Source organism: Euprymna scolopes, chromosome 7 (assembly GCF_053919585.1).
Source record: "Euprymna scolopes isolate OS-2025 chromosome 7, ASM5391958v1, whole genome shotgun sequence".
Taxonomy (NCBI): Eukaryota; Metazoa; Mollusca; class Cephalopoda; order Sepiida; family Sepiolidae; genus Euprymna; species Euprymna scolopes.
In genome coordinates this window covers 50,786,924-50,804,711 of record NC_136488.1, presented here as the reverse complement: position 1 = coordinate 50,804,711, position 17,788 = coordinate 50,786,924, and the positions used below count along the sequence as shown (strand labels likewise).

Sequence of the window (17,788 nt, the reverse complement as noted above, 5' to 3'; positions counted from 1 at the left end):
GACACCCGGGCATCACCGGATACCCCCCCCCCCCGCTAGTATATAAATAAAAAAACAATATATCTAAGCCACATAGAGGCATGAAGAGACTGGAGATTGCACAATTTTATTAATATAGACATCAATTTATCAGATTTGCAAGTAAAAGTAGAATTTATTATGGAGTGATGATAGCTAGGTGGTTAATGACATGGAATGAGGACCTGAGTGTGTCAGGTTTGACTTCAGTTTGTTCCAGAGAAACACTTTCATCTTACCCATACTTATCTTCTGTCACCTTCTATAGAGGAGATAAATAAAATAAGTAGAATTTGGTTTGGGGAGTATAAACGTGGACACTCCCCCTCTTACCTACCCTCACACAAACTTGGACACTTATGGAAGAAACAAAAAAAAATATATATTTAAAAATCTTTTTTTGAACTCAATATGATAATAAATTTATTTACACCTACGTTTTATTACAGAATGAGCGAAAAGCTTTTCAACAAAATTGAATCATTTAAATTATTCTTACTGCTTTCGTTTTTTATTATTATCACAATGTTTCAGCTGACGTGAACTCCGACCTTCTGCAGGTGCTTCTAATAGACAAGAGATGAATGATGGAGAATAAAACAACATATGCAGCACATATATTGGGCAACAGTTTTTGTTTTCAGTATTTACTTCAGTGCTCAATATGTAAGTAGAGCTAGGTAAGTTTTGAAAATATATATGGCAATTAAGCTACATAGATTTCACCACGTTTCATCCTGATGAATCCTCATGAGGATGAAACGCAGAAAATTCTGTGAAGCTTAATTGCCTTATATATTTTCAAAACCTATTGTGTGTGGTGTATACATACAAGTAGAAGATAACACATCTAAAATAGGAATAAGTTTAAGGCTCTTAAAATTCATACTAGAATTGTCCGCAATAACATGTAGGCAAATGTGTATTTTTTTTAATAAAAAAAATGTTGAAGAAATAAAAATTAAATTTTTTTCGGGTTTTATTTCAGCCTCAGTGTCTAACAACTTGTTTTATATAAAAATAATTTTTATAAATTTTTGTCTGTCAAATAATTTACGCTGCTGAAATACACATTTGCCGACACGTGGCATAACAGATATAAGCGTGAAGTAATAATCAGTTCTAAGTGACAATCTTCTGAAGCTTGAAGGTTCACTCTTCAACACAGATGACACTAAGAATACAACAATGAATTGCTTAAGACTTCTACCATAGATTAAATAATTTGCCGAAACATTGTTGAAAATAATATCAAAAATGAGAACAGTAATCCAAATAATTCAAATTATCAATCCTCATCTCAAAAATTATAAAACGAAACTGAATCATTCTTTTCTTGCGTTTCCATTCTCATCCCATTCATCTTCGTTGATGTCATAATCAACCATTGATTTGTTCATATTAATCCAACGTCCTATAATTCCTACGTCAATTATATTTTGGTAAAAGTCCAACCACCGCGTTTTTAATTTGCCACATCGAGTATAATACACATCAACGTCTTGACTGTAATTGTCCTCATAAATAAGGGAACAAACTCCCAGATTTATATAAACGAGTTTATGGTCCTTGGAATTATCCTGAAGAAAATTAATGTATTTTTCTGTCTTGGGGCTGCGCACCGGTTGACCAACAAGTGACAAGTCATTGGTATTTTCCATTAAATTCATTTTAAAGTCTTGTTCACTTGGATTAGTTTTCATAAGAAAACCCACGGTTCCAATTGCTGAGATGTAGATGGAGGCTTTGATTGGTCTTGCTTTCATGTCCTGAACAGTTTCTATGGCAACAGTTTTGTAGTCATCGTAAATATTGTGGAAGTATTTACCTTAAAAAAGAAAAAAAAACATTGTACATTTTTTTTTTTTAATTCATAATGAGATTTTAGAAAAGCTTTTATAGTTGAAATATCTGAGACTTGTCAAAATTATTTATACTAATTAACATTTTATGCATTTTCAGCATTTACTTTTTTCATACAATTTATCTGCTTTTAAATTCATTCTATAAGCTTTGTAACACAGGAAGGCCATAAAATGATGAACAGTATTTCAACTAAACAAAATCAATATTAAAACAAAAAGAAAACACTCAAATTCTTTATTTTAACATTATTACATTATATTTTTCTCTGTCCATTCCACTTCTTTTATTATGGCATCTGTTCGATGCAAAGTTAGGGATCAATAGAGATTAGTATTTAATGCAAAAATAAACAAAAATTTAACCATATTCAACTATCAATTTGGCATAAAGCCATTTTTAACAGATTAAAAAATCCAGTCTATATTTCTTTTAGTCTGTCTGTCAATCTGTTCGTCCCACTTTTTCTCAGAAACTACTGGTCAGATCTAGCTGAAATTTTGTAAGGACCTTTGTTATGAATAAAATGCAGCAAACTAAGTATTATGATATCTGTTTGATGCAAAATTAGGAATTAATGGAGATTAATCACCATAAGTTTGGCATAAACCACTCATTCTAAATCAATGGGCTGTAACTTTTGTCCTATTTTTAACTGACTAAAAAGTTTAGTATTACATGATTGCCAAATATTGTTTTAAACAAATTCTACTTTATTAAGTAAATTAGATTGAAAAATTAAAAAGAAAAAAAAAGACACTAAAATTACATATTTAAAATTACTACTACTACACAATATGCCACTTGACTGAACAAAATTGAAAGTAATTAATTTTGTATGATTACAAAAAGGGTGGGAGGGGGACGGGACTCATGAGTAACATAACAGTAAGAGACGAGGAAGTGATGGTCAGCCCTTTTTCTAACAGCAATACACCGATCTCTCTCTCTCTCTCTCTCTCTCTCTCTCTCTCTCAAAAACCATCATCAGAGAAGAGTATCAAAGATCCTTTAATGTTGGTCGATCGGTAAGTATGGTTTGGTGATCAGAGTCATAACAAACTTACATACATTAAAGCTATTTTTGTACTCTAGGGGAGTTGGTTAACTCTTGCAACAACATTAAAAACAGGACAACCAAAGCAACAAAACGCCAGGTGGAACAACAAGAGGAGTTTAAAATGGTAAATCAACGGAGAAACAAAGAAAATCTCTCTATAGGAAAAATAAAACAATTACCTAAAATTCTAAAGAAAAATTATCATAGAAAGAATGAACTTTCCTACCAAAGGGCCAACAAATTATTTATGCATGCAGACATTGACAAAACAAAAGCTAAAACCAAGCAATCACCCTCCTGGCCCAACATGAACACCAAAATCACAAGCATAAAACTGAAGCATACCAAGAATACCAGTTTTAACAAAAGAGCTACAACTCCATTGACGCTGAACATCCACAGAATGTTAATATCCATATATTACATATGAAAGAGTCCACTGTGGAATTTCCACAGATCTTGCTAGTTATTATTATTACGTGTAGCTATGTCAAAATTTATTTATTTGTTTTCAGTCTTTACTTCAATAGTGCTCAATACGTAAATAGAGCTAGGTAGTAAGTTTTGAAAATATATATAGCAATTAAGCTACATAGATTTCACCGCGTTTCATCCTGATGAATCCTCATGATGATGAAACACAAAATTCTGCAGAGCTTAATTGCCTTATGTATTTTCAAAACCTATGCAATTGTTAAGAAGCAGATCATGAGATTTCAAACCAATCTTGGACAAATTTATCTTTAGTTGACCTTTGACAACTAAATATTTTCGTTTACTAGCCAAATAGAAAAGTTACCAATCAAACCCACATGATTTTTAGAATATGACATCTTCGTTCTGTGACGAGTATGTACATCATAAAGATTTTTCTGTATTTTTTTTAATAAGTGTAATTTTAAATATACAGCAAATTTTATGTTGATATTTGAAGGTATAAACATTCTAATTTCTTCAGATGCTTTTTTTAAACATCCTTCGCTAAAAAGTGGTTACATTTTTCTATTAAACTTTTATTGTTTAAATAATTTAACTTTATTCATTTTATTAAAAAAAAGTTGAAAATATATTTTTCACTCGGTAATAAGCCTTGAAAGTGTCAGTGAAAGAAGTATAATCGCCAAAAGATAAGCATTTCATTATTTCTAGTCGTCACTCTGAAAAATCACTAGCAAATGTAGAGCCCTGCTATGACTCAAAGTATCAGAAGATCAATAAATTTGGTGACACGACCTTAGCAAAAAAAGTTGTGTATCTCACAAAGAAAATCTTTACCATATGGAATTTCAAAATTTGTATTCTAAAAAAATGACCCAGTATTTACATCTATAGAAATAATTTGGTTCTTATTTGTTATTGTAGCGAAATTTGAAAATTGAAATACTGAGTTTCAAGTGAAACCAATGGTATCTACTGAATTCTCATGTGACAGTAATGAACATATCCAAAAATTACGAAAAACAATAAGGTAAAAAATTAATTATTAATAAAAACAATTTTTGAAGACAATTTGCAAAAATTAAGTCTTGCTAAATTGGCTAAGGATTTTCAGTTTTCAAAAATATTTACCTCTCTTTTGCTACAATTAGAACTCTCTGGTTTCTCTTATTATTTTTTTTGCAAAACTCCATTTTCGTTAATAATTAATTTTTTACCTTATCGTTTTCCATTATTTTTGGATATGTTCATGTGACATGATAATTCAGTAGATATCATTAGTTTCACTTGAAATTCAATATTTCAATTTTGGAAATTCACTATAATAATAAAAAAGAATCAAATAATACAAGACGTTTTCAGCAAACATGAAACCAATAGCTCAAAATATGCTCAATCTAATGGTTTGAAAAAAGAATAATTCAAACAGACAAAAGAAAAAACTATTCAAAGAAATACATAATCTGTACAATAAACATGGAAAAGATGATACAGCTTCACTTGCAATGAAACTCCTGAAGCAGGAATTAAAAACATTGCTCCAATGATAGCTAGACCCAGATATAAAAGTATTGCTGAAAAGCAGTTGAACTTCGAATTTTGGAGATTATGGCAAAATTAAATTACTAGACTATCCTTGAGTGTCTCTGGTCTCTCTGTACAAAAGTTTGTCAAAAAAACTGACATAAGGATACTTTTATTTCGTTTGAAACACAAGTAATGTTAAGTCTTAAGTTAGAACAAGAAAAAAAAAATGGCTGACATTAGACAGTCATCTGAAAAAACTTAATCGCTCAAAAATTGAAAATCAAACAAAATATCCATCCAAGAAATGTCACGTGTAATGTCAGCCATTTTTTTTTGTTCTAATTTAAGACTCGACATTAATTGTGTTTCAAACTAAATAAACACTTTAAAATAAGTTAATGTATAAAATACTTATTCAGGTAAGTAGAAGAGTAACTTATCTTTCCTTTTTTTAACATTTATTTGTCATATATTTGTTTTTTGACCACTTTGTTTTATTTTGTTGGCAAGTTTTCAGAAAACATGAAACCAATAGCTCAAAATATGCTCAATCTAATGGCTTGACAGAGAGAATAATTCAAACAGACAAAAGAAAAAAACTCAGTGTTCAAAGAAATACTTAATTTGTACACTAAACATGGGAAAGATAAAATGCTATAGAACTGAAATTGTAATGATGTCATTGTAATAAAGGCATATGTTGCACTATCCTCTTTGTCTTATATCTTTGGTGTAAAATAATTGCCTACAGGCTATACTTTTTATTCTATATCTATTCTATATCTGTATACTATGTGTACAAAACATCATTGTCAATGCATGTGTGTGGGTGTGACACATAACATATGCATAAACTGTTTACAAAGCGTACACATGATTACATTAACGGCGGTGTGTGAATAGGTGATGCATACTTATATATTAAACAGGTTCAATAATCATAATTTCATAAAATATAAATACACAATGTTCTGCATGGCACACAGACACAGGAAATATACCTTGATTTACTGTTTCCTTTGTTCTCTGACAAAAGAAATACCTCCACGTACAAAGTAACACAGACAAATTTCTTTATATAGTCTTTATATTTATATAGTTTTTATATTTATATAGTCTTCCACATTTCTTTATATGTTTTTATTTAGACTTCCCAGTTCCTGTGGAGTCACAACCTCTTCACTAAATTTTACATCTCAGCTATAGTGCCCTATTGGTTTCTAGGATGTATGCTGAGCAGATCTCTTCAGTAACTGGCAATTCTACTCTCTTGTCTTGAAACTCTTCTCAGGATATAACAAAACATTGTTCCTGCTTATGTAAAAAGGTCAATCTTTTGTTATCGTTAAACTATTTTTGTATTGTAAACATTCACCTCTTGTTACTTCGATAATTACAAGAAACCTTCTCTACCACCAATAGCAATGGCCAATGACTCTTTATCTAAGAGTACATCTTTCAAACTCCTTGGCCTGGAAACATGAGTTGGAACAATTACATTGAAAGCATTGCCAGGGCCGCTGCGAAGAAGGTAGACTCTCTCTACCGTGCTAGAAAACTACTAACATCCGAAAGTATCCTGTACCTCTATAAGGCAACCATTCGCCCATGTATGGAGTATTGCTGTCATATTTGGGCTGGTGCATCTGCTACTAGTCTCTCGCTCCTAGACAAGGTTCAAAAGAGAGTCGCCAATCTGATAGGCCCGGAACTGGCATCTAAGCTTCAGCCTCTCTCCCATCGATAAAATGTTGCATCCCTCTGCCTGTTCTACAAGTATTTTAATGGTGAACACTCTGACAAACTGCAAGCACTTGTGCCCCCACGACGTAAACACCCTCGACAAACCCGACAGGCAGCTAAATCCCACCCCAACACAATAGAGATTCCTAGATGTAAAAGATCTTTCTACTCCAGTAGTTTCTTCCCCAGAACCGCTAAATTTTGGAATTCCATTCCAGGTCCCTGCTTTCCCAACTGTATTGACGTGCAGAAGTTCAAGTGTAACGTGAACCGACATCTTGCTGCCCAAATCCCTACATAGTACCCCAGTAGTTGTTGCCCCTGATAGTAGCCTCCTACACCAAAGACGCAATGTGCCTTGTTTGGGGTGAAAATGTAAAAAAAAAAAAAAAAAAAAAAAAACACTGCAAATACCCTAAACTGACTTTAAAACTATTTGACTTTTCATTTAGTCTATTGCAAACATATTTTTGCTTATTGAAATATTCCATTATTTTATTGTTTCAACATGTTCATATTGTATATATCATTTATTAATTTAAAATATTAAAACTGTATTCAAACTAGGTTTGTAATCTGCAACATTATGTGAATCTTGTTGGTCTTTGTGCAGTGGATGATATCAAAAAGGATGATACCATTCACTAAAACAGGTGGAAGAAACTGTAAGGGGCATTTTGAATGGGGTAAAAATAAAGATGCAACTACCAGCAGTTTTTGATTCTGCTTGCATCATTATCTCTGTTCATCTCTACAACTAGCAGTAGCAATCCTGACCTCTTTGGCTGGCAGCAGTGATCATGCTCACACCAATATCATCACATACTTAACAGCTCTTTGAAATGAAAATACTTTAATTTTGTTGTTTCACAAGTTTGTTTCCTTTTGTTGGTCACATAGATAAATAGAAAAAGTTTGTGATGAATCATCACAAACCTTTTCTATTTATTTTTTTTTTATGTTAGTGGGAGTTGTGGTACACTAGATGACTGGCCATCGTCCATTCGTGCCTCACACACTAACTGTAAGCCAGAGTGGCAAAAAACTGACCGTTGCCAAGCTAAACCTAAAACTCGGGTAAGGGTTACAAAAACTAGTTTGGTTCAAATTCTGTAGAAGTAGCAAGAAGATTAAACAGTATCAGAACAGAACAGATACTAAAAGCGGTTCGTATGTCAGAACAACAAAACCATCTGATCATCTTATGAATGATGGATGACTGGTCCTGAAAGTTTAATCCCCCATACCTCTAAAAAGTCAGTCATGCGTACCCCCCTCCCCCGTTCAAAAACTTTAGAAACCCCTAATTTAGATGATAGATTTTTACAAGTTCAATAATTTTGAATTGAAGTGAAGCTGGTTTGCACAGAGCCACTCTTGTCCCAGCCAGCTTGATCCAGTGGTAGGATAGGATCAAGACCATTAGGGGCCAGCTGGAATCCAGGAGTTGCAGGAAGTGTCGACGTCTTCCATACACCACTTTGTATTCTTAGATAGTCACCCACCTAGCAATGGCCAGGCTCAAGGATGCTTAACTTTGGTGTTCTAATGAGAATCGGTGTGTCAAAGTAGTGATTATGCCATATAGAACAGATACTACACTTTGCTATCCAAAAGGCAAGTCAGAGCATGTAAAAGTGTGTTGATTCTATTAGTTCGAAAATGTAAACACCGTTTTCGTTTTTAACGATTATTTTCTTTTGCAAAATCATCACGAGTAATGTTCCTGTACTTATGCACTTATGTTACCATGCTGAAATAGTAACGTTATTATTTTGAAAACCAGGTATTCATTGTTAGTTAAATTCAAGTTTCACAATATCTTTTTTATTATTAAATTGTTAGGTGACAGTAAAACTCCCTCCCTCCCCATATTAAGAATGGTTGAAAACCATTCTTAATATGGGGAGGGAGGGAGTTTTACTGTCACCTAACAATTTAATAATAAAAAAGATATTGTGAAACTTGAATTTAACTTGAAAATAATATTTAATCCAATTTACCAAATTTACACAATTCTAACGATTACTATATTGTCCTTTTGACCACTGTACACTCTTTAACCCTTATCCTCGAATGGCCTCTAGGCTTTGATAGGTGGTGATTTCTTTGTAAAAAAAAAGAAAGAAAAAAAAACCTCGTTAACATACATACAGAAGCACCAAAGTACCTATTTTCTGTTATTGCTTAGAGCGTAAAACCTTATTTTTGTAGAATATTATGATATCCTACAAAATATAGGTTACCTATATTATAGGCATCTTTTAATATAGACAACAAAAACAAAAAAGTAATTTAAAAAAGTATGTAACAAATAAATGTTATCAATGATAAGATAAGTTCTTTTAGTTTTTAAAAGCTTATTTTTATAGCGAATTCTTAATAGGATGCTATAAAAAAGGTATAATCAAGGACCTAGGTCTGAGGCTAAGAAATTTATCCTAACACATCAATGACAACTGGCTGAGAGAGAAAGAGAAAAAGAACGTCTTACCTCTTGCAACAGATGCCGTCGGTTGCGACCTCAGGTATTAGTCCTTGTGGTCCCGTAATAATTCTTTATCAATATAATAATTGATTGAGAAAGAAAAAACAAAGGAACTACCAAGACGGTGTCCCAATAGTAAATAAGAGAAGAAGAAAAGAAAAGGAAAGAGAAGAAAAGGAACAACTTCAGACACGGTGTGAACCGATTGTAAAGATGGGGGTAAAAAATTAACACACAAGCTAGTCAACCCATACAATTTTATAGAAGGTCTAGGGTCACATGATTTATCCATTAGTATAAAAAACAATCACAAAGGGAAAGACGCTTTCGCATCCATCTCTCAAAACCCGAGGTCATTGAAGGTAGGAAAGATTTTCTTATACACTCCCGTCTCAAGAGAAAAAATAAATAAATAAATAAATAAATGAATAAATAAATAGTAAACAGTGAAGTTGTCTGAGTACATTTTAATACAAATAACTGTTAATTTTGGGTCCAAACACTCAAAATTCTAAATTTAGATTCCCGGGACATGGATCCAACTTGATAAATTGAACAAATCCAAGAAAAAAATAAGTTTTAAGGGGTCGAAGCAAAACCCCCCCCAAAAAACTGAACCTTCAGCCAATCCCCGGTCCAAACATTCCAAACCAACATAAAGTGTATTCAGACATAGGGCAAGCTTCGCAATCGGTTTTTGTCAAAATTTGACTGCCAAGCCGGCTGAACTGCTAGTAAATAAATAAAAATAAAGGATAAAGAGAAAAGGAAGAAAGAAAAAAAAAATGGGAGAGGTAAATAAATAATTACCTATTTTCTGAGAGTGGACTGTTAGTGAATTGAATGTAGGCAATTCCAACAGTACCAATTCTCACCCTCTGGGGGAACTTGCTGAATACCTACGCAGTTGAAATGGTACCATTGATTGCATTCATCACAGCATATCATTGGACTACCATTATCCGGTAGAACACATCCTGGGCAAATACATGCATGTTCAGCATCATTTAATAAATTATCCACCATCATATCATGGGATAATGAAGGATCCTGGTTGAGGCAACTTCCACACCGCCAACTTTCCTCTTCTGGTGGAGGTCGATATAGACCAACACAGGAAAAATGGTACCAGTCATCACAGCAGTCACAACATATCATGGCACTGCCATTGTCTGGTTCACCACAATCAGGGCAAATCCAACCAAGCTCTGTGCCCTCTTCAATAGGGTCTTCAAGTACAGATGTACAGCCATTCAGATTGTCATCAGCATTCCCCATCAAGGAATCAAGTCCATCAATGGGTTCTTGAATAGACGACTCCAAGGGATAGAGGTGCTTCAGGGAATGAACTTGCAAGGAGCCATCTCCTCGTTTTATCTGAGCAGATCTCACCAATCCGTCATCTCCTGTAAATAGACGTGTGACCCTACCCAATGCCCAAAATGGTCGAGGTTTGTTAGGGAGTTTGATTGTGACTACATCTCCCACACAAACAACTGGTGAAGTCCCTCCTTGTTGTCTTTGGGCATGCTCTCTTATACTAAGCAGATAATCTTCGTACCAAATTTTCTTAAATCTTTTTAATGCATAATTCCTGCAATTTAAGGACTCTAAGAGTTGTTTCCGAGAGGGAGGTTCTAGTTGATAAATACCCTCCCCATCCATTCTCAAAATCAAACGAGGGTTTACTACAGGGCGTAAAAAGTGATTTGGACCTATTATTTCCAAACTTGAGTCAGATGAACTTCTGTAAGTCAAGGGACGGTCATTTATGGCATTTTGTACATCAGAAATAATTGTCAGGAGATCGAAATAATCATGACTAGCTCGTCCAATTAATTTATACAAGCAAGACTTGATGGTTTTAATCAGTCTTTCCCATACACCTCCATACCAAGGAGAGTGTACAGGGATCTTAACATGCTTGATTTGGCATGTCCCCAATTTCTCCCTGAATTCACTGGAAGCAATCACCTCATGAATCATGTCACATCCAGCCACAAATGACTTAGCATTGTCACTATAAATATGCGAAGGAATCCCATAAATATTTGAAAATCGAATCAAGGCCATTAGGAATGAGTGAACAGACATATCCTCAATCAGTTCTAGATGAACTGACCGTACCTCCAAACAAGTAAAGACCAGGATATACATCTTCACCCTCTCCCCACCTCTCAGAACCCACAGATGACCCGTATAGTCTACTCCTGTGTGCAAAAATGGTCTTATCATATTCACCCGATGTTTAGGTAAATCAGTCATTTTGGGGTAGGTAAATGGAATAGAGTTAAATTTCTGGCACAAGGAGCATCCTGATAAAATTCTCTTTACCGCCTGCCTACCCTGGGGTATCCAGTACCCAGATAACCTGACCTTATTCAAGGTAGCAGGAACACCCAGATGCTTACACTGGTGGTGACAGTCCAATATTATGAGATTAGAAAGATGGTGATCCTTAGCAATAAGCAAGGGATTAACTATTTCGTATTCATATACAGAGACCTTCCCAATTCTTCCCTTGGATCGAATTAATCCTTCCTTATCCAAAAAAAGGTTTAGACTTCCCACTCTTGGTGGTATTGACCTACCTGAAGGATTTTGTAAGTATTCTAATTCCTCCCAGAAGGATTGTCTCTGCATTACTTTAATCAAGTGTGTCCGAGCCATCTTACCAAAGTCGGAGTCTCTTTTCCTCAACCTATTAATAAACTTGAACACACATGTGGTGACATTTAATAGTTTAGACAATGAAGAATATCTATCATATTGCACAACTGGCTCCTCCTGACTGTGCGAAACAGCACAAACCATCGAAGATACAATCTTTTTGCTTTCTGGGCTCAAACAATTCAAAGGATTTTCAGGCCAAGAAATCGGTTGGTCTCTTAGCCAAGACGGTCCAGAAACCCAATATTCCAAATTGGCCCTCAGTTTAGAGGTAGGAATACCTCTGGTAATAAGGTCAGCGGGATTCTGTGCAGTAGGCACATATTTAAACTGAATTGCCACACCAAATTTAGACATCAATTCAGCCTCCCATTGACTAATGTCCTTCAATCTATTCATGGCAAAAACATTCTTGCTATTAGTCCGCCTTGTGACCAACCAGGATAATACTATTTGTGAATCAACTGCAAGAAATACCTTTTTGAAACTTACATTAGAATAGGCCTTCAACAAAGTCGGAAGGCACTTGATGGCCAAGAAGGCCGATAAAAGCTCCAGAGTTGGTAAACTCTTCGATTTAAGAGGCGCCACCTTTGCCTTGGAAAAAACCAGAGATGAAACCTTCCCCTGGACTGCATATGCTGCAAATCCATATGCCCTTTTGGATGCATCACAAAACAGAAATAATTCAGCTTCCCTCCCTTCATCAAGGGTTTTTCTAGGGAAGGTAACAGAACCAAGTTCTGACAATTCATGAGCGATGACTGCCCATTTGGATTGAAGTTCACTTGGCACAATTTCATCCCACTCAAAACCTAATTTCCACAACTCACTAACAAGAGTACGTGCCTGTATAGATACCGGCAAACATAATGAGAGTGGATCGAATATCCTTGATGCTTCAGACAGTATATGCCTTTTAGTTGCTGCCTCAGGGTTACAATTATAGGAAGCAATATTGATGGTATCAGCAAGAGGATCGTAACGATAACCTAATACCTTCTCCCAAGGACAGCTGTGACTCACAAGAGTACCATCTCTCCTCATTAAATCGTGTAATTCTGTATGATTAGAATTGCAAGATTGGAGTATGAATCCTCCTTCTTGCAATCTTTCTACTGCTCGTGTATACAAGCCCGTTAACTCATCCAAGGAATTGCTTGTTTTAATCAGATTATCTACATAAAAATTAGACTGTAACATCCCAGTGCAATCATCCAAAGGATAACGCCCAGCATGAAATTTTAGTATGCAATTCAAGATGAATGGGCTTGCACTAAACCCAAATAAGATTGTTGTGTAACGATAACACATTAGCTTATTATTTTTTCGCAGAAAGAAACAAAATTTATTCTTATCAGATTCACTAGATAATCGAATCATCAAGAATGCCTTCTTGATGTCTGCTAAAAATACATACCTATTTGTTCGGAAAAGCAGAGTTAAATCAAGCATGTCCCCTGTTAAGTTGATCCCAGGATAAGCAGCATCATTTAGAGAGACAGAGTTCTTAGTTTTAAAAGAACAGTTAAAAACTGGTCGAATTTTAGTTGTAGTTGTATGCTCGTCTTTGAACACAGGTCTATGTGGAACCCACACATAATGCTTGTATTCCTGAGGGGAGCATTCTAGGGGTTCAATTATCCCTTCTCTTTCTTGGTCTTCAAAAACCTTAATATACTCCTCATATAAGTCCTTCTTCTTTAAATTGAATACTACTCTGTCCAGCACCTTAAGTGCTATATGATGGTTAGATTGAACCTGAGATAACTTGTCCTTATGCCAAGGCAATTTAACCAAATAATGACCATCTTTATAAACTATGTTTTGCATGAATTCTTCCATCTTTTGATTGTCATAGTCAGAAACCGATTCTATGTCAGGCAGTCCCAAGGATTCTAGACTAAACATCCATTCCAAGCCCCGATCCACAGTGCTTCCTTCAAAAATGTCGGCAAATGGATCCACATAGGTCGGAACAGGATTCACAATACTATTAACCAAAGAATCGTTACAATAGTACTGCCTGTCAATTTCATAGCTCAAGGCTCCCGGAGTTATAGCAATCTTACTGATTTGGTTCTCATGCAAAAAATGTTTTGTATTTCCTATGGGGATAATGCCAGCGGATGTCTGCCAAGCCGCACCATTCATGCATCGTGTTATCTTCATGGGACGCATATATTGAATCAAATCAATTCCCATGAGACCCCACAATTGTACACTGCCACTCTCTATCTCTGCAGCAAAGGTATAATTCAGTTTTCTTAGGTTTTCCCAAACCAGAGGAAGGTCTGGTACTTTGTGAGACAGATTCAATTCGCAATCAATTAAAATAGGTAGTTGGGGGGCTACTCCCGGCAAGACCTCTACAACTGCAGTTAACTGCTTGAAAATGCGGCGTTTTCTCCCCACAAAGGTCACAACGTCCATGGCCACCTCCTCCCATGAGTCTGGATCGCACTTCAGGTGCTGAAGAACCCGTTCAGAGAAATATGACCTCTGACTGCCCGAGTCAATAAGGCAATTCAGAGAAACTGAGGAGGCTCCCCTTTTAATTGTGATGTTGACCATTGGCAGTAGGTTTTGAATGTCCCCAAGTTTTGTACTTATGTTAGTATTTATTTCTGTTTCCTCTAGTACAAATTGAGGACACATAGAAGCATAATGCCTCCGAGACTTACAATACCTGCAAGGGAATCTAAATCCCTTGACTCCTGGACAGGCTTTCTGATCATGGCTGGCAACTGTGCAGAATTCACACAATCCAAGTTGCCTACAGCGTTGCAGGCGCTCATTGTATGAGGGATAGGTAGTACACTGAGAACTAGTGTGTCCATTTCTTGCACAAAAATTGCAATAAGGAATCTTGTCTTCCAAGTCTAGGTCTGCGTGAAAACTTTGTAATGCAGAATTTTTAGGTGGGCTTCTCGTCCAAACAGCATTTGACCTTGGCTTAAACCGTGGAATCAGTTCTGTCTTAGGAGTTGAAATAGGTTTAATCCGGAGTAATGCTTTAATAACTTCGTGACTATACTGCAGTATGCAGTTCAAGCCAGGATATGGTGTGCTAGAGCCTCTAATGAGCTCTGCCTTTATCTCATCAGGGATCTTATCAAATAGGATATGAGCCACCAGACATCCACTTCCGGAGTCCTCAACTAAAAAATCATAACCATAGTCTGAATCTAACTCACCAAGTTCATACTGAACCTGGGAAAGATATTCCTTTAGTTGTTCATAAGACTTGTCCACCTTAGGTGTAGACTGCACTATTCTTTTAAAAATTTCTTCCCTAATGGCTTCTCTGTCCCAGTATTCCTCCTTTAAAATATTTATGGCCACATCATAATTATGGTCATTTTCTGACAGGTGATGGATCAGATGAAATGGCCGACCTATCACATATGCCTTAAGGCATATGAGTTTTTCCTTCTTTGAGCTCACTCCAGATGTGCAAAACTCAAAACGGGTTAGGAAATCCCGCAGGGCAAATTTATTGGTTTTATCAACGCCAGTAAATGTTGGACATGTTATTTTAGGCTTCGCTAATTCAATGCCAGATTGAGCTGGGGAAGGTAGAGTGGGAGGAGTTGAGGTTAGTAAAGGGGAATGGATCTCTGGAACCGGTAAGGAAGCATCTAACTGCGACAATAATTTATTCACCCTGGTTTTGTAAGTGAAACTGTCTGTCAAACAGCTCCTCATCTCAATCGATGGTGTCTCCTTCATTATTTTCTTGTCAATATGCAATAACTCTTGGAGCCACTGGAGAATGTCTCGTTTATGCAGTTCCAATACATCTCTCTCAAGAGGTTCAAGTCCACTAAGATTTTCTAGTGTTAAGTCTATCATCGTACGAGTGACTCTCTGATCTTCCAATAAGGATGACCGTGATGATTGTTCAACTTGTAAGGAATTCATTTTAATATAAAAAACAGTAACTGTTGCAATGTATAGCGAATTCTTAATAGGATGCTATAAAAAAGGTATAATCAAGGACCTAGGTCTGAGGCTAAGAAATTTATCCTAACACATCAATGACAACTGGCTGAGAGAGAAAGAGAAAAAGAACGTCTTACCTCTTGCAACAGATGCCGTCGGTTGCGACCTCAGGTATTAGTCCTTGTGGTCCCGTAATAATTCTTTATCAATATAATAATTGATTGAGAAAGAAAAAACAAAGGAACTACCAAGACGGTGTCCCAATAGTAAATAAGAGAAGAAGAAAAGAAAAGGAAAAAGAAGAAAAGGAACAACTTCAGACACGGTGTGAACCGATTGTAAAGATGGGGGTAAAAAATTAACACACAAGCTAGTCAACCCATACAATTTTATAGAAGGTCTAGGGTCACATGATTTATCCATTAGTATAAAAAACAATCACAAAGGGAAAGACGCTTTCGCATCCATCTCTCAAAACCCGAGGTCATTGAAGGTAGGAAAGATTTTCTTATATTTTAAAGCGTTTATTCGAAGAGTGCCGAGTGTTACGAGATAGCAATAAAATAGCCATCATGAGAGGGTCATATCGTTGGAATCTCGATAATCGCTAAAAAAATGTTTTTAATTAAACAAAATACTGGTAAAAACCAGTAACATTTATAGGGTGAGTTTTTACCAAACGACCTTCAACATTTTTATTTAACAATAATAAGAATCGTCACCTCTGTCGGTTCGTTGTCAATTAAAACATGTTTACAGTTCATAACACACATTAAAATGTATCGATTATATTATGCAAGGTCACTTACCGATTTTCTTTGCTCGGCTGACGACAAAATTACGTGTAGACTCAAGTCTGGTCGATGAAGACGTCTTCGATAAAGTTTTGAAAGTTCTAAACACGTTTTTGGACGCCATGATCGCAATGCAGCTCCGCAGTAAATGATATTCGTATTCTTGTTCGATAATTTGTTTTGCTATTCGCGTATTCCAGATTCAGAATTCGAATATTTTAAACTTGTAAAAAATCTACAATATATGTACCTATTTACTATGCCTCCCCACGGGACAGAGTTATACACCAGGGTCGTTTTTTAACGTGGAGAAAAGGTACAAAAATAAAAATTGTCTCAGTCGTGAAGGATTTCTCCTCCACCGAAAGAGAACAAGAAATAGAAGTGCAGCAAGAACAGATACTACACTTTGATCATGTCCCGAAGGCCAAGTAGTAAGTAGATGTAGATATAAAAGTGATCTTGTCTGTCTGTCTAACTGTCTGTATGAAGAACGGTCTCTACCAAACTACTCTGCCAAGTTTTGGTCTACAATCTTGAAACTTGATATATAGGGGATTCATTCATATTATGGAACAAATTTGATTTGATTTTTAGTCGGCAAAAGAGGAGTCAAATTTTTCTTAAAAAAATGGAATTTAGCAGGTATAAGTCGACTAAACGTGTTATTTCTACGCATGCGCCAATCTACATATATATATCTGACAAGGTTATTTTATTAAACCTTTAATACGCATGGACTTAGATCAGAAGGTAACGAATAAAGCTGGAGAGGTATATGGTTGGGTTTCGATTTTACCTGATGGCACTTAAGTCATTTTCTTTTTTTTACTGTTAAAATTATTATTATATATTAGGTACAATATAATAATCAATAAAGTATTGGCTCTATAATAATTAATACAAATCTGCAAAATTTAAAATATCATATTTAAGCGTATTTTACGGCGAAGTAGCCTGCTAGTATATATGTAAAAGTAACCTTGTCTGTACGTATGTGTGTGTGTGTGTGCAGAACAGTCTCTACCAAACTACTCTGTCAATTTTTTATCTATAAATGTAAAACTTGATATATATATATATATATAATTGACAGAGTAGTTTGGTAGAGACAGACTGCACACACACACACGTGTACAGACAAGGTTACATTTTACATATATATATATATATATATATAGTAAAATTGGTAATTATTAAAAACCTGAAGAGAGTGCTCAATACTATTGCAGAGCAAATATG

The 17,788-nt window shown here is 35.3% G+C and overlaps 1 protein-coding gene across 1 annotated transcript; it reads right to left on the bottom strand.

Moving 5' to 3' along the window:
- Window positions 1-403: 403 nt before the first annotated feature.
- Window positions 404-16,715, bottom strand: LOC145279741 (mitochondrial import inner membrane translocase subunit Tim29-like). Its single transcript, XM_080131040.1, has 2 exons — window positions 16,562-16,715; window positions 404-1,846 (listed from the first exon to the last, which is right to left on the bottom strand). The coding sequence occupies exons 1-2, from the start codon at window positions 16,668-16,670 to the stop codon at window positions 1,344-1,346; spliced, it is 612 nt and encodes a 203-aa protein (XP_079987166.1). The 5' UTR covers window positions 16,671-16,715; the 3' UTR covers window positions 404-1,343.
- Window positions 16,716-17,788: the final 1,073 nt, after the last annotated feature.

Coding starts and splice junctions, on each gene's coding strand:
- LOC145279741 (XM_080131040.1), bottom strand. CDS start 16,670: ATGGCGTCCAAAAACGTGTTTAGAACTTTCAAAACTTTATCGAAGACG. Junction 1,847..16,561: donor CAGCCGAGCAAAGAAAATCG/GTAAGTGACCTT, acceptor TTCTTTTTTAAG/GTAAATACTTCCACAATATT.